Genomic DNA, 24,168 nt, shown 5'->3' with positions numbered 1-24,168 from the left:
TGTAGAGCTTTCTGATCTCTCTACATTTTTTTCAAGGTGATCTATCATGAGTGAAGCAAAGGATTCTTAACATAAGTGCTCCCAATAGTTATCCGTCATTTTTTCTCCCTGGCTTATAGCCAGATATGGGATGGAGAAATCATTTGTGAAACAGTAGAGGAACTGTAGTACACAGTTGTTCAGTGAAAGTTTTGTATTGTCAAGTCTGTAAGATTGATGCCACTTTGCCTGAAGCTGAGAATCAATTATTCCCATTTTCTGCTTGTAGCTACATGATCTTCATGCATGTCTATTTCTTCTTCTTTTTCTTTTTTTTTGAGATGGAGTCTCACTCTGTTGCCCAGGCTGAAGTGCAGTGGCATGATTTCGGCTCACTGCATGTCTATTTCTAAGTACACCTTGGAATTGCAAAAGGACAATCAAAATGGAAATTAAATTTGGAGGTTTTAGCAGTGGTCCTTCTCTCCCCCACCCATCCATAAAAATTACATATAAACCTTAAAATCTAGATGGCATATTAAAGTCTTGTGAGTTTAAAATTAGTTAAGGATAAGTGAGAAAGTAGTTATTTTGTTTATATTGGTATGGTGTATAGTTACTGAAATAAAACTTTATGAAAAATTACTTTTAAAACCTCAGGTTATGTCAGTCTTGTTTGTGGTGGAAATACTGCATTATTTTATGGAAAAGGGAAAATTTAAAAACAGATATTACAATACATCACCTCCAAGCTAATAAATGGTCATGAAAACAGCAGCCAGTAGCATGACTGATGAAGACTCTGAAATTATAACGTGATTCTAGGAAGCTAGAAGAATTCACATAACGCTAACCTAATTGTTGCTCTTGAAGCATACAACTAATTTTGCAACATGTAAATACTTTATAAAGTTTAAAAGAAATATTTTGTACGTATTGGGAACTGTAATGAAAAATAATGTTAGAGGTGATCAGAATTTCTACTTATCTTGAAAATTTAGAGTAGATCTGAGTACTTATACATCTTAAACCTGGTCCCAAATTGTCAAGAATCTGATAGGAAGGCCTTTCTCTATAGCAGAGCTGCTTGTTTTATGGTTGATAAGGGTTTCTGCTTTGTGAAAGGATTCCTGCTTTCTGAATTTTTTGAGCAGTCCAAAAATTATAGTTTAGATCAGTGTTATTAAGCATATTTTGTTTCAAGATACCAATGATGGCTTTAGGTTTATATTTGCTTTACTATTGAATGTTTATATGTGCCTTAGGTTTGCAAAACAAAATATATAGAGCATTTTTCACTTTTGAAGTAGATTAAAAGTAATTAACCACAAAAACCTTTAAAAGTCAGAAACTCTTTAAAATATCCCTACATATACTGCTGATAGATATTGCAATAAGAATGTAAGGACCAAAATGTATTAAATTTAAGAGAGAGATTTAAGGCATCAAAAGAATATACCTTGAAATCATAAGAGCCATCTGTGAGAAACCAACAGCCATCATGAGGCTGAATGGGCAAAAACTGGATGCATATTCCCCTTGAGAATTGAAACAAGACAAGTATGCCCACTCTCACCACTCCTATTCCACATAGTACTGGAAGTCCTAGTTACAACAGTCAGGCAAGATAAAGAAATTAAAGGCATCTGAATAGGAAGAAAAGAAATCAAACTGTCTCTTTTCACAAATGATGTGATTTTATGCCTAGAAATCCCCATAGCCTCTGCTCAAGAGCTCCTAGATTTGATGAAAACTTTAGCCAAGTTTTAGGATAAAAAATCAATATATATAAATCAGTAGCACTTCTGTACACTGTGTTCAAGCTGAGAGCCCAATCAAGAACACAATCTCACTTACAATAGCCAATAAAAAAAATACATTACCTAAGAGTACATCTACCCAAAGGAGGTGAAAGATCTCTACAACGATAACTACAAAACACTGCTTAAAGAAATGATAGATGGCCGAGCACAGTGGCTCATGCCTGTAATCCCAGCACTTTGGGAGGCTGAAGTGGGCAGATCACAAGGTCAGGAGTTCAAGACCAGCCTGATCAATATGTTGAAACCCCATCTCTACTAAAAATACAAAATAAGTTGGGCGTGGTGGCATGCATCTGTAATTCTGGCTACTCAGGAGGCTGAGGCAAGAGAATAGCTTGAACCTGGGAGGCGGAGGTTTCAGTGAGCCAAGATTGTGCCACTGCACTCCAGCCTGGGCGACAGAGCAAGACTCCATCTCAAAAAAGAAAAAAAGGGGAAAAAAAAAGAAATAATAGATGACACAAACAAATGGAAAAACATTCCATGCTCATGGATCAGAAGAATCAATATTGTTGAAATGGCCATATTGCCCAAAGCAATTTATAGATTCAGTGCTATTCCTATCAAACTACTAATAACATTTATCACAGAATTAGAAAAAAAATTCTAAAATTTATATGGAACCAAAAAAGAGCCCGAATCACCAAAGCAATCCTAAGCAAAAAGAACAAAGCTGGAGACATCACACTACCCAATTTCAAACTCTACTACAAGGATACAGTAAACAAAACAGCATGGTACTGGTACAAAAACATACACATAGATCAATGGAACGGGTTAAAGAACACAGAATTAAAGCCACACATGTACAGCCATCTAATCTTCAACAAAGTTGACAAAAATAAGCAATGAGGAAAGGATTCCCTATTCAGTAAATGGTGCTGGGATAGCTAGCTAGTTGTATGCAGAAGATTGAAACCGGAGCGCTTCCTTTCATCATATATGAAGATTAACTCGAGTGGGAATAAAGATTTAAATATAAGACCACAAACAATAAGAATCCTAGAAGAAAACTTAGGAAACACCATTCTGGACCTGGGCCTTGGGAAAGTATTTATGACTAAGTCCTCAAGAGCAATTGCAACAAAAACAAAAATTGACAAGTGGGACCTAATTAAGCTCTTTAAGCTTCTGCACAGCAAAAGAAACTATCAACAGAGTAAACAGACAACCTACAAAATGGGAGAAAATATTTCACAAAGGTCTACTATCCAGAGTCTAAAAACAACTTAAACCAACAAGGAAAAAACAAATAACCCCTTTAAAAATGTAAAAAGTGCATGAACAGACACTTCTCAAAAGAAGACATCTGTATGGCCAACAAGCCCATGAAAAAATGTTTAACATCACTAATCATTAGAGAAATGCAATCAAAACCACAATGAGATACTATCTAATACCAGTCAGAATGGCTATGATTAAAAAGCCAACAAATAACAGATGCTGGTGATGTTGCAAAGAAAATGGAACCCTTATACACTGCCTGTGGGAATGTAAACTGGTTCAGCCACTGTCAAAAGCACTCTGGAGATTTCTGAAAGAACTTAAAACAGAGCTTCCATTCAACCCAGCAATCCCATTACTAGGCATATACCCAAAGGATTATAAATCATTCTGCTGTAAAGACACATGCATGTGTATGTTCATCACAACACTATTCAAAAATAGCAAAGACATAAAATCAACCTAAATGCCCATCAATGGTGGACTGCATAAAGAAAATGTGATACATATACACCATGGAATACTACACAGTCATAAAATGAATGAGATCATGCCCTTTGCAGCAACATGGATGGAGCTGGAATCCATTATCTTTAACATACTGATGCAGGAACAGAAAATCAAATACCACATGTTCTCACTTATAAGTAGAAACTAAACATTGAGTGCACATGGACACAAAGAAGAGAACAGTAGACACCAGGGCCTACTTGAGGCTGAAAGATGGGAGGAGGAAGAAGATTGAAAAAATACCTATTGGGTTCTATGCTAATTACCTGGGTAATGAAATAACCTATACACCAAATCTCTGTAGCACGCAACCTACCCATATAACACACCCATACATGTACTCCTTGAACCTAAAATTAAAGTTGGAAAAAGAAAAAGAATGAAAGAAAGGGTGCTTCCTGAACCCAAGCTGCTGCTCACAATGTTGTGATCCTTTTCCTTTCTCCAGGTCTCAGTCTTCCCATTAACATATGGGGGTGTGTTCTAGAATCATCATGGAATCTTTTAAAAAATGTAAGTTCTTGTCACAGGAACAAATACAGCATGATTCCGCTTATATGAGCCATCTAAAACAGAATTATAGAAGCAGAAATAGAATGATTAAACATAGGTAGTGGGAAATGGGAAGTTGTTGTTCAGTGAGTATGAAGTTATACAAGATATAATTTCTAGGGATCTACTGTACAACAGTTAATATACAGTTAATGATATGGTGTGCACTTAAAATTTTGTGGTAAGAGGGTGAATCTCATGTTGTGTTCTTACCACACACATACACTAGACGTATAGACACATACACATAGGCTAGATTGGAGAAAAGAGAAATAATATACCAGAGTATTTATAGAAATAATATACCAGAGTGTTTATAGCATAGAGGGAATGACTAGAATATTTTTATTACAAGAAAGCACATTTAATTACTTAAAGTTTCAAGCCATTTTAATCCTTCTGTACAAATTATCAATCATATGAAAACTGCTTATTGAACAAGGTTCTACTTGCCACAAAAATCAAAGACTCCTGTTTTGTTCTGATTCACTGTGAAGTGTAAAGGAAAGAGAGGAAACGATGGCTGCAACTGACCTAGTGCTAAATTTTCCAAGCACTATAGAGCAGGCTGCAAATACCTGCTCTATAGGTAGAGTAGGTACAGATACTTTGCATCAAAGTATCTGTACCTACTCAACTGTTAACTCATTAAGACAACTATATTAAGAATAGAAAACAGTTTACCCATATATCAGTAATGTATTACATTTCCTATTTATTTCTCATTTCATTGTAGGTATTAAACAACAAAAATGGTAGATGCTTAGGAAAATGTGCCAGTAATTGCATGCACGTATACTGGAGTTGAAAGGCTGGGTGAATTATATCTGGAGCCCGGTAACATATTTTACCATCCTTTTCTCCTTAGACATTAACTAAGAAGATTGTGTTTTAAAATTATATTCATTTATTCAAATATCTGTTGACTTCTAGAAGTGGGTGTATCTATATATATAAAACACTTGTATCTGTATATATGTATAAAACTAGTCTTATTGGTGGTTTATTATTTCTTTGTACCGGAACAGAATATTCATGCATAATTATTTAAAGATGATCCAGTGGTAATCTGTAAGTGTGACTGATACTTCTAACTTGGGTTATCTTAATTATTAATACATAGGGTATTACTCCCTTGTCCTGGTAACTCACTTGACTGCCTTGTGTATTAGTTCTCTAATATTTTCAGTTAGATAATTCAACTTGCCTCTTAGAATTTCTCTATAGAATCAACAGGATTTGGAATCCAGTGGAATGTTTAGTGTATGGAAGAATTCCTTATATTTTAACCAAGGTGGGGAATGGGAACAAATTAGGAAATGAGTGAGCATGGTACTGACAAAGATAGTGAGTTAAGTTTTAGATGCATGCTTAAGATATTATGGGGCAGCTAGATTTAGAAGCTGAGGCACTGTTAGAGATTTTTAAGTGACAAAATGACAAGTATAATTTCAAGATCTTACTTGTCAGAGTCTAAAGTTTCCTATAGTCAGTTAGGCTCTGGTGAAGCCCTAGTAGGTTAGGCTCTCATAAAAATATTTCACTTGAAGGCAGGCCTTATTAAGGAGAATTATAATGCTCTTGGCATATTTAGAATGGCTCTTTTTTTCCTCAATACCTGCTAGGAGCATAAAGGGATTTTTTGTGATCTTGATGATGTTTGAAGCATGAATCAGCTAAATACATGAGAAGGATCATTACAAGGACAAATAATGCAAAAATGTTGTATAGATTACTAATGGTGTCAGTGAGACTAAACTGCAGTAAGTGGGACTTGTGAAAAATACTATGTTTGGAACAAAAAAGCAAGGCAAGATTATAATTACTTTTGGAAAACATCCAATAATGTTTAGCAATAAGAAAACTCACCAACTTTCTTTAGTGTTTTTGAGATGTGAAGCATACAAATTGTGTGAACTGCTGGTCAGGAAATTGTGTCCACTTTCTATGAGACCTATCTAAGTTTACTCACTGATTACAAGTTTAATAAATACTATATGACAAGCACAGTATTAGGCACTGGGGCCATAAAAATAAATAAGACATAGTGTAGCTCTGTAGTAGGATGGAGAGAAAGCATTGGCAGCTTAGAAAATAGTATAAGGATAACACAGATATGTGAAGCTCATGGCTGTCTTATTGTAAATAGGATGTTAATAGAGGATAGGTTGAGAGAGAGAGACCTGGAGTGGATGGGCTGGGGTGGTGGTACTGGTGGTAGTGATAAAAGTTGGTAAAATAGGTAGAGGAATGGTTATGGGGGCCTTGCATGATATGCTGAGGAAATTGGATATTATTTTATATGCAATTGGAAAGTTTTAAGCACAGAAATGACATGATCCTATCTATATTTTGGAAAAATGATTCTGGCTGTAGTATGGAAGATGGATTGGACACCTGAAATGCTATGATTCTAAGCAGTAGAAAGAGAGCAGCTGTCCAGGGATAACTTCAAGAATGTGGTAAAAGAGTATTGTTGAATTTAGCTCTTTACCAAAATAAATTATATGACAAAGTCCTGAGAGATTTCTAATATTTTAGAATTCTCTCTTAAGTAATAACATTCTATGCTGTATTCCTTGAAGTGTAGTTGATACTTATTACTAACAATCCTTCAATGTGGATCAGTGAGTTACTCAAGGTTATTAATTCTTTGTTGGAAGACTAGAATCTATGCCATTTCTATCCACTATAATTTTATTTTATGTCAGTACATTAAGTAGTGATACATGTGCTGTCAACTTGAAGGTGTCATGAGTATTGTCCTTAGACCTTACCTTATAGAGAGTGCTTCATAATATGCATATTTTATTCCCTCTACTTTCTTCTCCACTAATAAGATAAGGAACTTTATCATTTTCAGTCTTCTTCTGCAGTGATAATTTCATTGTGTTATTGTTGGGCTAGTTTGATGTCATAAGACATCGTAAGACAGAACCAATGACAAAAACCACATGATTATCTCAATAGATGCAGAAAAGACCTTCAGCAAAATTCAACAGCCTTTCATGCTAAAAACTCTGAATAAACTAGGTACTGATGGAACGTATCTCAACATAACAAGAGCTATTTGTGACAAACCCACAGCCAATATCATACAGAACGGGCAAAAACTGGAAGCATTCCCTTTGAAAACTGGCACAAGACAAGGATGCCCTCTCTCACCACTCCTATTCAACATAGTTTTGGACGTTCTGGCCAGGGCAGTCAGGCAAGGGAAAGAAATAAAGTGTATTCATATAGGAAGAGAGGAAGTCAAATTGTCTCTGTTTGCAGATGACATGATTGTATATTTAGAAAACCCCATCATCTCAGCCCCAAATCTCCTTTAGCTGATAAGCAACTTCAGCAAAGTCTTGGGATACAAAATCAATGTGCAAAAATCACAAGCATTTATTCACCAATAACACATAAATGAGAGCCAAATCGTGAGTGAACTGCCATTCACAATTGCTACTAAGAGAATAAAATACCTATGAATCCAACTTACAAGGGGTGTGAAGGACCTCTTCAAAGAGAACTACAAACCACTGCTCAAGGAACTAAGAGAGGACACAAACCAATGGAAAAACATTCCATGCTCATGGATAGGAAGAATCAATATCGTGAAAATAGCCTTACTGCCCAAAGTAATTTATAGATTCAATGCTATCCCCATCAAGCTACCAATGACTTTCTTCACAGAATTGGAAAAAACTACTTTAAACTTCATATGGAACCAAAAAAGAGCCCACATAGCCAACACAATCTTGGGCAAGAAAAACAAAGCTGGAGGCATCATGCTTTCTGACTCCAAACTCTACTGCAAGGCTACAGTAACCAAAACAGCATGGTACTGTACAAAAACAGATATATAGACCAATAGAACAGAACAGAGGCCTCAGAAATAACACCACACATCTACAACCATCTGATCTTTAACAAACCTGACACACACAAGCAATGGGGAAAAGATTCCCTATTTAATAAATGGTGTTGGGATAACTGGCTAGCCATATGCAGAAAACTGAAACTGGACCCCGTCCTTACACCTTATACAAAAATCAACTCAAGATGGATCAAAGACTTAAACGTAAGACCTAGAACCATAAAAATCCTAGAAGAAAACCTGGGCAGTACCATTCAGGACATAGGCATGGGCAAAGACTTCATGTCTAAAACACCAAAAGCAATGGCAACAAAAGCCAAAATTGACAAATGGGATCTAATTAAACTAAAGAGCTTCTGCACAGCAAAAGAATCTATCATCAGAGTGAACAGGCAACCTACAGAATGGGAGAAAATTTTTGCAATCTATCCATCTGACAAAGGGCTAATATCCAGAATCTACAAGGAACTTAAACAAATTTACAAGAAAAAAAGCCAAGAACCCCATCAAAAAATGGACACAGGATATGAACAGACACTTCTCAAAAGAGGACATTTATGCAGCCAACAGACATGAAAAAATGCTCATCATCACTGGTCGTTAGAGAAATGCAAATCAAAACCACAATGAGACCATCTCACACCAGTTAGAATGGTGATCATTAAAGAGTCAGGAAACAACAGGTGCTGGAGAGGTTGTGGAAAAATAGGAACGTTTTTACACTGTTGGTGGGAGTGTAAAGTAGTTCAACCATTGTGGAAGACAGTGTGGTGATTCCTCAAGGATCTAGAACTAGAAATACCATTTGACCCGGTAATCCCGTTACTGGTTATATACCCAAAGGATTATAAATCATTCTGCAATAAAGAGACATGCACACATATGTTTATTGCAGCACTATTCACAATAGCAAAGACTTGGAACCAACCCAAATGTCCATCAATGATAGACTGGATTAAGAAAATGTGGCACACATATACCATGGAATACTATGCAGCCATAAAAAGGATGAGTTCATGTCCTTTGCAGGGACGTGGATGAAGCTGGAAACCACCATTCTCAGCGAATTATCACAAGATAGAAAACCAAACATTGCATGTTCCCCCTCATAAGTGGGAGTTGAACAATGAGGACACATGGACACAGGGAGGGGAACATCACACACTGGGGCCTGTGCAGAGTGGGGGCTAGGGGAAGGATAACATTAGTAGAAATACCTAATGTAGGTGATGGGTTGATGGGTGCAGCAAACCACCATGGCACATGTATACCTGTGTAACAAAACTGCACATTCTGCACATGTAACCCAGAACTTTAAGTATAATAAAAACAAGAAAAAAAAGAAAAAAAAAAAACATACTACTAGAGAAAATCACCTAACCACAAAGGAAGACTTTAAGAGAGGATAAAAGGAAGAAAGTGTCTACAAAACAAGCAAATAGCAAGTAATAAAATAACAATAGCAAATCCTTACCTATTATTAATAACCTTGAATATAAATAGGTTTAATTTATTTATCCAATAAAAAGACCTAGAATGGCTGAATTGATTTAAAAAAAAAGACACAACTATATGCTGTCTACAAGAAACTCTACCTTTGAAGACATGCAGAGACTAAAAGTGAAGGGATGAGAGAAGATTCAGAAACTATAAAGAGAGCTGGAGCAACTGTACGCATATCAGATAAAACAGATTTTAATTCAATAATAGTTTTAAAAAAGACGAAGTCCATTATATGATGATAAAAGTCAATATAGCAAGAGGATATAACAATTATGTATACACCCAACCAACTCTGGAGCATCAAAATATAAAACAAATATTAATTAACCTAAAGAGAGAGATTGAGTGCAGTGTTATAATAGAAGGGGACTCAGCACCCCACTTCTAGCAATACACAGGTCATCCAGACAGAAAGTCAACACGGAAACACTGGAGTTAAACTGTACTCTAGACCAAATGGACCTGACAGACATTTACAGAACGTTCCATCCAACAGCTGCAGAATACACATTTTTCTCAAAAGCACATGGAACATTCTCCAGGATGGACCCTGTGTTCACAAAACAAGTCTTAAATTTTCAAAAATCAAAATTATATCAAATATATTTTTAGATCACAATGGAATAAAACTAGAAATCATTAAGAAAAGGAACATTAGAAACTACAAATTTATGGAAATCAAATGATGTGCTTCTGAACAACAAATGGGTCAATGAAGAAATTAGAAAGGAAATTGTAGTATTCCTGTATTTAATAGAAAATGTGCAGATGAAAATGGAAATATGCCAAAATATATGGAATACAGCAAAAACAGTTCTAAGAGGGTAGTTTATTGCAGTAAACACCTACATCAGAAAAGTAGAAATAATTCAAATAAAGAACTTCACCATGCACCTCAAAGAAGTAGAAAAGCAGGAACAAATAAAACATTGGTAGAAGGAAAGAAATAATAAAGAGCAGAATAAAAACAAATGAAATTCAGGCTAAGAAAACAATACAAAAGATCAACAAAAGGAAAAGTTGGTTTTTGAAAAGATTAGCAAAATCAATAATCCTTTAGCTAGACTAGCAAAAAAGGGACTAGGCCCAAATAAATAAATCTTATGTAAACTGAGTCATTTTACTACAGAATGCAGACAAATTATACTACAGAATTGCAAAGGATCATTAGAGACTATTATGAACAACTATTCACTAACAAGTTGGAAAACCATGAAGAGATGAATAAATTTCTGGACACATACAACTTAGCAGGATTGAACCATAAAGAAATAGAAAACCTGAACAGATCTGCAATTAATAACAAGATAAGCAGCTGTAATAAAAAAAAATCTCCAATCAAAGAAAAGTCCAGCAGTGGATGGCTATGTTGCTGAAAGAACTAATACAAATTCTCTCAAATTCTTAAAAAAAAAAAATAAAGAGGAGAGGATACTTTCAAACTCATTCTAAATACCAATATCCCTGATGGACATAGATGAAGAATTCTCAACAAAAATACAAGCAACTGAATTCAACAACATGTTAAAAAAAAATCATTCACTATGGTCAAGTGGGATTCATCCCAGGAATTCAGTGATGATTCAACATATGCAAATCAGTAAACATGCTACATCACTTAACAGGATCAAGAACAAAACCCATATGATTCTTTCAATAGATACTAGAAAAGTATTTGATGAAATTCAACATTCCTTCATGATAAAAATTCTCAACAAACTGGGTATAAGAGGACCACACCTCAAAACAAGGCTATCTGTGACACACCCACAGCTACTACACTGAATAAGGAAAATCTGAAAGGCTTTCCTCTAAAATCTAGAAGAAAAAGATGCCTCCTTTCACTACTTTGACTCAACAGAGTACTAGAAATTCTAGACAGAGCAATTAGGCAACAGAAAAAAAATTAAACACATTCAATTGGAAAGAAAGAACTCAAATTATTCTTTTTCACAGATGACATGACCTTATATTTGGAAAACTCTCAAGACTTCACCAAAAAACTGCTAGAACAAATTTGGGAATTCAGTAAATTGGGATACAATATCAACATATAAAAATCAGTAGCATTTCTTTAGACCAACAGTGAACAATCTGAAAAAGAAATCAAGGAAGCAGTTCTGCTTGAAATAGCTAACAAATAAAATAAAATATGTAGGAACGAATTTAACAAAAGAAGTAATAGATCTCCACAATGAGAACAAACACTAATGAAATAAATTGTAGAGGGCAATAAAAAATGGAAAGATGTCACATGCTTATAGATTAGAAGAATTAATAATGTTAACATGTTCATGCTACCCAAAGTGATCTACAGGTTCAATGTAATTTCTATCAAATACCAATGACACTCTTAACAGAATTCGAAAAAATAATCCTAATATTTTTATGGAACCACGGAAGACCCCAAGTAGCAAAAGCAATCTTGAGTAAAGAGGAGAAAACTAGAGGCCTCACACTAATTCCCAAGTATACTACAGAGCTGTAGTAACCAAAACAACATTGTACTGACATAAAAACCAGCACATAGACCAATGAAATGGAATAGATAACTCAGAAATAAATTCACACATTTACAGTCAAGTTATTTTTGACACAGGTGCCAACAATATACATTGGGGAAAAGACCGGTTTTTTAAATAAATGGTGCTGGGAAAACTGTATCTCCATATTCAGACTAATGAAACTAGACCCCTATCTCTCACCATATGCAAAAATTAAATCAAACTTTATTAAAGACTTAAATGTAAGACATGAAACTACTAGACCACATTGCGGAAATGCCTCACAACATTGATCTAGGCAAAGATTTTTGAGGTCATACCTCAAAAATACAGGCAACCAAAACCAAAGTAGACAAATAGAATTACATCAAGCTAAAATTCTTCACAGCAAAGGAAACAATCAACAGAGTGAAGAAACAACCTACAGAATGGGAGGAAATGTGCAAACTCTTCAACCTACAAAGGATTAGTAGCCAGAGTATATAAAGAACTCAAATCAATAGCCAAAAAACAATCCTATTTAAAAAATGGGTAGATGATCTGAATAGACATTTCTGAAAAGGAGACATAGAGACAGATGTGATGGTGTATACTTGTAGTCCCAAGTATTCAGATGCTGTGATATAAGATCACTTGAGCCCAGAAGTTTCAGGCTGTCGTAGGTCATAGTCTATGATCACATCTGTAGTCATTACACTCTATCTAACCTGGGTAACTTAGTGAGACCCTATATTAAAAAAAAAAAAAAAAAAACACTTAAAAATGGCCAACAAGTTATGAAAAAGTACTCAATATCACTAATTATCAGAGAAATGCAAATCAAAACCACAATGAAATTTTATCTTATCCAAGTTTAAAAGGCTATTACAAAGAAGACAAAAATAATAGATGGTGGAGAAAGTGGGATGTAGTACACTGTTAGTGGGAATGTAAATTAGTATAGCTGCTATGAAAAACAGTGTGGAGGTTCCTCAAAAAAGTAGAAATAGAAGCACCATAAGATCCAGCATTCCCAATGCTGGATATATGTCCAAAAGAAAGGAAATCAGGATATCGCAGAGATGTCTGCACTCTCATGTTTATTGCAGCACTATTCACAATAGCCAACATACAGAATCAACCTAAGTGTCTATTAATGAATGAATGAATAAAGAAAACATACATAAAAACACAATGAATTACCATTCAGCGATAAAAGGCAATGAAATCCTGTCATTTGCAACAACATGGATGTAACTGGAGGTCATCACATTAAGTGAAATAAGCCAGGCACAGAAAGACTATCTCATATTCACAGTATCACATATTCTCACTCGTACGTGGGAAACTAAATAGAGGTTGAGAGTAGATTGATAGTTGCTAGAGGCTGAGAAGAATGGGCTGGGGGATGGGGATGAAGAGAGGTTGGTTAATGGATACAAAATACAGTTAGACTGAAGGAATAAGCTCTATTGTTCAATAGATAGCACAGTAGGATGACTATAGTTAACAATAATTTGTTATATATTTCAAAATAGCTAGATTTGAAATGTTCTCAACACAAGAAAATAAATATTTGAATTGTTAGATGTTCTGATTACCCTGTTTTGATCATTATGCATTGTATGCATATAGCAGAATATCACATGTATTCCATAATTAATACATAAACTATGTACAATTTTTTGTATTAATTGAAAAATAACAGTAAAGTAGAAAAACCAAGCCATCTTCATGTTTTGTTCAAGTCTTTATAGGCAAAGGATGGACCCTAGTCAAAAAAGGGCTCCAAGGAGCCTGGCTAGACTTTGGTCAAGGAGAGCATCTTTGTCAATACCCAGAAGTTACTTCAGATAACAAAAACATAACCTATTAAACCAAAGTAAATATGTTCAGCTTACTCTTAGTTATATGTAGAGCATGCACAGCCACTGTAATGTTGCCCAATATCAAGGAAGTATAATGGAGAGAATTTGGTGTAGAAAGAGGCAGCATTCTTCATTGTTGTGGTTGAAATATTTTTACTTTGTCAAATTTTACAAAAGTGACCATTTTAATGGTAAATATGGAGAGGCATTCTTTGGAGTAGTAGAGTTACAGAGTCTTGAGACTCAGAGCCAATAGGCATAGCAGAGAGCAGGAGTGAGTGAATGTATGTAGTTATACAGGCCCCTCCCATGGTCATATCTGGGAAGGCTGGCAAAGATGAGCTTAGAAGATCAGGGAATTATCTGGAAAAACTCAATGTTCTCAGAAGGAGAAATATCTTACTTAGGAGTCTTCTAGCAAAATAACCATGTCCCCAAATTACCTTATAGTTAATCCACCAGTCACCAAGCCCTGCCCACATTTAAAAAAAAAAAAAAAAAAATTCCAATCTGATTTTTGGTGCTGTTCTTGTAAATATATAGAATCAAAGATCACAAAATCTCTGAGGAAAGCTTCCAGTTAAGATACAGAACAGTACAAACTGAAAAAATAATATATTCAGAAAGATAACTGTGAGAAAATTAACTATGAAAAAACAGAACTTTTAAATATAACAATGAAAATTGTTGAAAATCTGGAAGTTGATTTTTTTTTCTGAGAGAGTCTTGCTCTGCAGCCAGGCTGGAGTACAGGCATGATACAGGCGTGATCACTGCTCGCTGCAGCCTTCGCCTCCCAGGTTCAAGCAATTCTCATGTCTCAGCCTCCTGAGTAGCTGGGATTACAGGTGCACTCCCCCACATTCGGCTAATTTTTGTATTTTTGTTTAGTAGAGACAGGGTTTCACCATGTTGGCCAGGCTGGTCTCAAACTCCTGGCCTCAAGTGATCCTCCTGCCTTGGCCTCCCAATGTGCTAGGATTACAGGCATGAGCCACCGTGCCTGGCCTGGAAATTGAAATTGATATAGAAATGCAATGACGTTTGTGATGAAAATGTAAGATGGTAAAATTTAGGAAATCTCACAGAGTATGAAACAAAAATACACATGGAAAGTAAGAACAAAAAGACAAAATTATTAGAAATTAAATTCAGGAAGTTCAAGATTCTTCATTATAGAATAGAAGATTTAAAAAGAAACAAATTATCATAAACATCAAAAACATACTTTTTGTGTAACTGAAGGACTACTCAGGGATCCACCAAATGCCCAGCACAATGAAGTATATGCGTAAGTATATCACCATGAAATTTCATAATACAGGGATCCTAAAAGTTAACAGAAAAACAGAAAATCATGTACAAATAATCCTAAATCAGAATTTTATCAGACTTCTCAGCAGCAGACATTGGAGCTCTACCTTTAATAACTCAGAAGGAAAAAATTCAACCCTAGAATGCTATACCTGGTCAAACTATAGGTCAAGGGCAGATTAATGATATTCATTGAAGGTTTTTAAATAGTTTACCTCCTGTGTACTCTTTCTTTGTAGCTGCTGGATAATGTGTTTCATCAAAATGAGAAGTAAATATGAAACAGTGGTAAATAATGTCTTACCCAAAAAGTTAGGAATCAAATATAGGGGAGAGCCTAAGAGAATTGGATAATAGTAAAGAGAAGTTCCAGGGCAATAGCTATGCAATAAATTTCAGAAGCAATTCATAGCCATTAAAGTGAGAGAAGAGCAGGCTCAGGAAAGCTGTCTCTTCCATCTATCCTTGCCCAAATGGTTGTGTTTATCATATTGAAAATAGTTCAGTATTTCTGAAAGATCTAATACTAATGGGTGCCAATGAAGAAATTAATAGATTTAGAGAAGTTATTTTACCCAGAGTTGCAAAATACCTCATGGAGCTTTAATTCAAACCTGGGGAACCATAATCCATGTTTTATTCACAATGCAGTGTCTCAATAATTATAATGCAAGGTTAAAAAACAGTAGTGCCATGTAATGAGAGATTACTTTGTAGGAGTAATTGTGCATTTTAATGTACAGTTCACAAAGTATTTTTGCATTATATTTTGATTATGATAATGTGCTCTGGAAGGATTTTGAGATGAGAGGTGACATGAGTCAAGTGAAATGGAAAATGAGATATCTGTTAGAACTAACAATCAGGGTAGAATCGGGATGGATGCCAGTACATCATCAAGATTCACTGTAAACCTTTTATGGTGTCGATGGGATGTCTTGCAAGCAGATACAAATGACTTTCCAATGCCAGTGATTGAAGGACTGTGCTACAACCTTTGCTCTAGATCACTGACTTAACTTTAAATTTTGCTGGTGACAGATGTGTCAAATTGATTTGAGCCCTGCAAACACAAAATCTATGGACTGAAACCCTTTCCTTTGGAAATTAATCTGTGTTAAGTAGACACACTTTAGATGGTTGAGTATTTTCTCTCATTAGCTGCCAAATTTTTATCTTAACTATTTGAATTGAAAGTTTTCTAAAATGAATTGCGGTATCTCTTTTTTCTTAAACAGGCTGGAGAAACCTGTCTTAAACTTTGATTTTTCTTCTAGCTTGTGTTTGTATTTTCTTTGTGAAATAACAAGTTGATATTGTTATAGAGCTTCACTATATTATCCATTGCCCAAATAAATAGGCCCATGCCTCAAAGCTTGTTTCACTCTGTTTTATAGTTTTTATATTAGGAATAGCATATGAGGTGATGAAATCTGACATCTTTTGGTAGCCGTGGAAGTAATGAGATGTGAAGTTGGCAAACATCCCTAAGGAATGCCTAATTGAGTAACTGGTCTTACCAGACTATCTTTTCATATTCCAAATCTAAGTTAGGAAGTAACAAAAGATGCCTTATAACCTTATAGTAACTTCAGACTTCTACTCGTAGTAACATACTTAACAAATCACTTAGCTTCCTTGTGTCTTAGTTTCTTTATCTTTAGCAGAAATAGAAGGTGGGAAGAAGAATTACAATACCTGTCTTTAATAAAATCATTGTAAGAATTAAATGGATTAAGTGAAAGTGTACAATACCTGTCACATAATAGATGGTCAGTGTTATCTTCTTTTTCTCTTCCAGATTTCTCCACCTTACCACAGCAGATAGCTCTAAATGATTACTCATGCACTATCCACAGAATTTACTTAATGCCTATTTCCTTTTCCCCTTACAAGCCCTTTATTTCAAAAAGAGGGGGAGAAAAAAAAGAACTTACCACTTTCTGACATGTAATATTTTTTTCTCCATTGCCTGCCTGAGCCTGACACTTGTACTTTTACAGAGGAAATGAGAATATATGCCATTTGCTACTTTTAGAAATATCGAAAGATAAAAACTAGTCATTGCTAAACTCCTTCATCACAGTCAACTTCTTGAATTTTTCCGCCTTTCTGTGATCTCTCCACTTTCGCCATAGAGGACTGGCTAACTTCTCATCAGGACTGTTGGCCTCCTAAAGAGATACAGTCTCATCCAAAACACAAACAGTATAGAGTTGTAGTAACCTTTCTATATATATTACCTCTGCATTAAAGATGCTTAAATTTCAAACATGAGAAACAAAAGGAAATCTAATATGAAAATGTTTCTATTTTATCTTTTAATCAAGTGCATTTAAACCTTACTTGATTAAACTTAACTTTAAAACCTTTCTTCATTTAACTCAAGAAATTATTAAAGAATGGAGAAAAGCTGGTTGGGCACAGTGGATGATCCCTGGAATCCTAGAACTTTGGGAGGCCAAGGCAGGCGGATTGCCTGAGGTCAGGAATTCAAGAACAGCCTGGGCAACATGGCGAAACCCCATGTCTACTAAAAATACAAAAAATTAGCCAGGCGTTGTGGCATAGGCCTGTAATCCCAGCTTCTAGGGAGGCTGAGGCACGAGAATTGCTTGAACCTGGGAGGCCAAGGTTGCAGTGAGCCGTGATTGCGCCACTGCACTCCAGCCTGGGAGACAGAACAAGACTCTGTCTCAAAAACAGGAAAAAAAAAAATTGAGAAATGCTGAATTGAGATTCTGAAAATTTTTTTCTAATTATTTTATATCTTATTTAATGGCAGTAAAACTGTCAGTTCACTTTACTAGAATTCATTCTGAATCAGCAATCAACATCTCCTAAATCTTTTGTCTACCTATTCCCAAATTGTACTCTCCCCCCACAACTTTCGTTTCACATTGGAAAAGTGGAAACATTATCAGCATAAATTTGGCAGATTTTTAAATAAGGAGATGTGTTATATTCTGTGGTATTTAAATAATGATACTCTGAAATATATACATATGTATATGTAGATAATTCCAAGTAAAAGACACACATGAAAACATAAGTAGATACATTTACAAATATATGTAAGCAAATTATACCAAATATTTCCATCAATCCAGTCATAAATATGCTGATTAATAGCTACGTTGTTTTTTTACTGACATTTTTTCTAATAACTTATCATCTTAGCCATATTTAGATATATTCACTTAGGAGAGATGGTGTTTATTACAATAAAAGAGCAATCTAAATTCTATACATTTGCTTTTTTAAAACATTTCTATCTAGAAATTGACATTGAACGCTGTGTGAGAGAATCTATCAACCTGTTTTGTTGGACTCCTAAAAGTGCTACTTACAGACAGCATGCTCAACCTCCAAAGCCAACTTCTGACAGCAGTGGAGTCAGAAGTTCGGCACCTTATTTCTCTGCTGAGTGTCCGGATCCTCCAAAGACAGATCTGGTATGTATTTGCGGATTTAGTTTACAAACTCTAAAAGGAGATGGATGTTCAAATTAATATACACTAGTATCTTTATTGTTCTTAATGGTGTCATTTATGTCCTTTTAATGTAGATATTTTCTAACACATGATTTGATTCATAGAAATATTCCAGAAAACCATTATATCTATTTGGTTATAGAGTTAGGAAGATTATTTTGACATACTCCTCCAGGTAGCAAGTTTTGCTTTTTTTGTATGCATTTGTAGTATCTGTTTATATATCAATTGGTTATATAGTGAGAGATTACAGAAGCAAAGAAAGAATTAAAAAAATAGAAAAAGAGTTGTTAATAGACCAGGAACTTATTGTTGGTTGACAGAAGAAACAGCATTTTTAAAACTATGCCATGTAGGTGTTTCAGCATTATCATTCTTATTAAACACAGTTTATAAATATGGTCAACAAAGCTTTCAGTTATAATAATTCATACATTTCGAATATTCTAATATTATCATAGTATCATAATTATTTCCATGAAATTGAATTTCAGTTAATATGTATGTATTGCTTTTCAGATATGGCACTTTCTGTGATTTTATTTATGTCCCCAAATATATGAGTACATTCATTTGTTCACATATTTCCATCACAATCAAATTATATTAAGGTCACTTATAAACATGACCCTGCTTATGATTGAATACAGAGCAATTTTGATAATTATAATCTCTGCCTCTAGATATATAGATGATAGAGAGGGAAACAGCTAAATGAATATATATATGAAAGATTATAAGACATTTCTAAAATATCCTGAGAGAGAAAAGAATAAGAACCCACACTTATAAATAAATATTTGCATTATAGTTTTCCAAAAGTAGTAGTTGTCTTCTGCCTGCCCAGAAGAAAGTAAATTCTCAAATACTAGAAATATTCAACTGAAGATATTTCCATGTAATGAATTTTGGTGAGAGAACTCATTTGTCAGTAAATGGTAAATGTTGTTCTAGATCAGGGATCCCCAACCCCCAGGCCACAGACTGATACCAGTCACAGGAACCAGGCCATACAGCAGGAGGTGAGTGGCAGGCAAGCCAGCAAAGCTTTATCTGTATTTATGGCCACTCTGCATTACTCATATTACCACCTGAGCGCCGCTTCCTGTCAGATTAGCAGCAGCATTACAGTCTCATAGGAGCACAAATCCTCTTGTGAACTGTGCATGTGAGGGATCTAGGTTGCACATGCCTTATGAGAATCTAATGCCTGATGATCTGTCACTATCTCCCATCACCCCCAGATGGAACCATTAAGTAGCAGGAAAACAAGCTCAGGGCTCCCACTGATTGTACATTATGAAGAGTCATGTAATTATTTCATTATATATTACAATGTAATAATAATAGAAATAAAGTACACAATAAATGTAATATGCTTGAATCATCCCAAAACCATCTGCCACATCCTGGGTCCATGGAAAAATTGTCTTCCATGAAGACAGTCCCTGGTGCCAAAAAAGTTGAGGAACACCGTTCTAGATGACCTGTAAGATAGCTTGAAACTTTGAAGTTCAGCAGTTCTAAATACAAACTTATTTAATAGTTTCTTTGTTACAAATTTTGAATTGTATCCTCTTTATAGCAGAAAATCATTTGTTAAAAAGACTGACTTCTCCATTTTATTGCCTTTGTTCCTTTCACAGATTAGTTGGTTGTATTTATGTGGGTTGATTTCTGAACTCTCTATTCTTTTTCATTGATCTATTTATCTGTTCTTTTGCCAGTACTATGCTGTTTTGATTTATAATTTGCTTGAAGCTCAGAAGTGTCAGTCCTCCAACTCTGTTCTTTTTAATACTGTGTTCGTTATTCTGAGCCTTTGTTTCCAAATAAACTTTAAAATTCGTTTGTTGATACCTACAAAATAACTTGCTGCTATTTTGATTGGGATTACATTGAATCTACATATCAATTTGGGAAGAACTCTTGACAATACAGGTTGATTATCTCTTTTCAAAGATGCTTGGGACCAAAAATGCTTCAGATATTTTATTTGTTCTGATTTTGGAATATTTGCATTATGCTTACTGATTGAGCATTCCTAATCCAAAAATACAAAATCCAGATTGCTCCAATGAGCATTTCCTTTGACTGTCATCTTGGTACTCAGAATGTTTCTGATTCTGGAACATTTTGGATTATGGATTTTGGAACTAGAGATATTCAACCTTTATTCAGTCTCCTATCCAGGAAATGGAATATTTTTTCATTTATCTAGTTGTTGGATTTCTTTCATCAGATTTTTATAGTTTTTCTCATTTAGATCTTATATGTATATTGTTAGACTTATATCTAAGTATTTGATTTTGAGGAATGCTGATGTAAATGGTATTATTTTTTATTTCAAATTCCATTTGTACATTGCGGGTATACAGGAAAGCGTTTGACCTTTTATATTAACTTCGAGTCCTGCTACCTTGCTGTAGTTACTTATTAGCTCCAGTTTTTTGCTCAGTTCCTTCAGATTTTCTACATATATGATCCCATTATTTGAAAAATGGACAGTTTTATTTCCTCCTTGCCAATTAGTACACCTCCTATTTTCTTTGTGTTATTGCATTAGATACGACATCTAATATAATGTTAAAAAGAAATGGTGAGAGGACATCCTTGCCTTGTTCCTGGTCTTAGCAGGAAAGCTTCTAGGGTCTCACCAGAAAGTATTGTGTGAGCTGTAGGTTTTTGTAGATGTTTTTTACAAGTTGAGTAAGTTCTCTTTTATTCCCAATTTGCCGAGAGATTTTTTATCATGAATGCATGTTGGATTTTGTAGAATGTATTTCCTGTATCTATTTGTATGATCATGTGAATTTTCTTCTTTAGCTTGTTGGTGCAATGAATTACATTAATTAATTTTCATATGTTAAAACAGCCTTGCATGCCTGGGATAAATTCCACTTGTTCATGGTATATAATTTGTTTTATACATTGTTGGATTTCACTTTGATAATATTTTGTTGAGGATTTTGGTATCTATGTTCATGAGAGATACTGTTTTCTTGTAATGTCTTTGTCTAGTTTTAGTATTTGGGGTAATACTGGCCTCATAGAATGAGTTAGGACATGTTCATTTTGCTTCTGTCCTCTCAAAGAAATTGTAGATAGTTGGCATAATTTCTTCCTTCAGTCTTTAATAGAATTTACCAGTGAATTCATCTGGGTCTGATACTTTCTGTTTGGAAATGTTCTTAATTATTGATTGAATTTCTTTAATAGATGCAGGCCTATTCAGATTGTCTAATTCTTCTCATATAAGTTTTGTCATATTGTGTCTTTCAAGCCATTTTATCCAGGCTATCAAATTTATGGGCATAGAATGGTTCATAGTATTCCTTTGTTATCATTTTAATGTCTATGGAATCTGTACTGAGATCTCCTCTTTCATTTCTGCTATTTGTAATTTGAATAATCTCTCTCTTTTTTCTTAGCTGACTAAAGGCTTATTGATTTTACTCATCTTTGCAAGGAGCCAGCTTTTGGTGTCATTGATCTCTTTTACTTTGATTTACTGTTTTCAGTTTCATTGATTTCTGCTCTGATTTTTATTTTTCTTCTACTGACTTTGAATTTAATTTGCCGTTCTTTTTCTAGTTTTCTAAGGTGGAAGCTTACATCATTGATTTTAGAACTTCCCTTATTTCTAATATATACATTCAAAGCTACACATTTTCCTCTGAGCATTGTTTTTGATGCATTCCACAAATTTTGATGTTGTCTTTTCATTTCCATTTACTTAATATTTTGACCTATGTGTTCATTAAAGGTGTTTTGTTTAGTGTCTAAGTATATTGGTATTGAGTCTCTAAGTCTAATAGTTTGTAGCTAATTCAACTGTATATATATATATACAGTTATATATTATACAGTTCTATATATATATAGTTCTCTCTCTCTCTATATATATATATACAGTGTGTATATAATACACACACACACACCCCTATATATATGAATAAGTTTATCTCTTTCTTTCCATTTATTATATTTCCAATTGTTTACTGTCTATTGCTTTGGACAGAACCTTTAGTTTAAGAGTAGGTAGACTTACTTGTTCCTGAATTTAATGAAAATGCTTCTAATTTCATCATTAAGTTTGATGTTTTTTATACTCTTTGTTGAGACAATTATTGTCCCATCTTTTTTGTATTTGAGTGTTTATCATGAATGTTAAACTTTATCAAATGCTTATTTTTATTAATTTGGGATTATTTCATCTTTTATTGTGACAATGTATTATATTATTACAGTTTCTTATATTTAATGGTCATTACATTCCTGAGATAAAGTCTACCTGGTCACTAACAAAAAGACATACTGGCTATATTTGATTTGCTAGTTTTTTAAAAAATTTATGCACCTATGTTTATAGATTAGATAAGTCTATAATTTTCTTTTCCTTTTTGTCCTTGTCAGGCTTTGGTCTTAAGATTATATTACCTGTTGGGTACTGTGCTCACTACCTGGCTGACAGGAATCACCCTAAACCTCAGCATCACACAATATACCCTTGTGACAAACCTGCACATGTACTCCTAAATCTAAAATAAAAGTTGAAATTATTTTTTAAATTTAATTTATTTCTCCTTTTGCCTGCTATTTAATCATTTTCTATAAAAGGAATTACCTCTTTTATATAAATTGAGGAAACTTGTCTGAAAAACCGCTTCTGTAAGTTCATGTTGTTTGAAAAGTATTTCTATTCAGTTAACATGTTTATTTTCTCAAAATTTTTTCTTAAAGTACCTATTTTAATTTTTTATGTTTATAGAATTCTGTACATAAAATATTTTAAATTTTTGTTCTTTTTTATCTGAAATGTCTACATTTTTAATATTGTTTATTTGAAGGTTCAAATGTGTTAGTATAATAGAAAGCAGATACAAAAATAATGTATGCATGCTGTAAAAAGAATATTTATTAAAATTAGCAAAATCAGAATGCAGGTTCATATTATATATTCTTATGTCTGAGTCAAAAACAGATTTTAAAAGCGGCTTTTATAAATTGAGATAAATTGTACTCTATTACTAGTAGAATGGAAGTTTAAAAGTGGATATTAGAAGAAAAATCAATTTTACTTTCATTTCTGCATGCATCTATTGTATTTATTCCCTGAAGCAGAATTTTATAATAGAAAAAGCATGAACTTTCCTGTTATATGGACGTGGTTTCAAATTTCAACCCTGTTCCTTTTTCTTCATATAATCTTGAATAATTCACATAACCTCTCTAGTTCCATATTTGTAATCGTTAGCATACTTAAAATAATACCACCCTGGCAGGGTTACTTTAAGAATGATATATGTAAAGCTCCTAATTCAGTGTCTAGTACCTAATAAGCACTCCAAAAGAGTAAAACATCATTATTACATGTTTAGTAATTAACAGTTAATCTTTTTTACTTTGCAGTTTGCCCAAGAACTTTATGACAGTCTTCTATATCTAAATTATCTGTACAAAGGACATGATGTTCTAGTATTCTGTTTTTCCACAGCTATGTTAGCTCATTACTATCACTTTACATTTAGAAACCACTATAAAAACAGT

At 34.1% G+C, this 24,168-nt stretch overlaps 1 protein-coding gene across 9 annotated transcripts in view; it reads left to right on the top strand.

The window, feature by feature from the left end:
• The window catches only part of TBCK (TBC1 domain containing kinase), a 267,698-nt gene that overhangs the window by 119,777 nt on the left and 123,753 nt on the right, over positions 1-24,168 (top strand). For 7 of the 9 annotated variants that reach the window (XM_024245819.3, XM_024245820.3, XM_054554234.2 and 4 more), the window contains one exon: positions 18,404-18,579. In XM_024245819.3, coding sequence (XP_024101587.1) covers positions 18,404-18,579 — 176 coding nt within the window. Of the gene's footprint in view, positions 1-18,403; positions 18,580-23,034; positions 23,195-24,168 lie in introns of those variants that run through there. The other 2 variants (XM_063723559.1, XM_054554235.2) reach the window with 1 other exon arrangement.

This window comes from Pongo abelii, chromosome 3 (genome assembly GCF_028885655.2).
Source record: "Pongo abelii isolate AG06213 chromosome 3, NHGRI_mPonAbe1-v2.0_pri, whole genome shotgun sequence".
Lineage (NCBI taxonomy): Eukaryota > Metazoa > Chordata > Mammalia > Primates > Hominidae > Pongo > Pongo abelii.
Note: the sequence above shows the minus strand (reverse complement) of the source record. Positions and strands in the feature narration are given on the sequence as shown.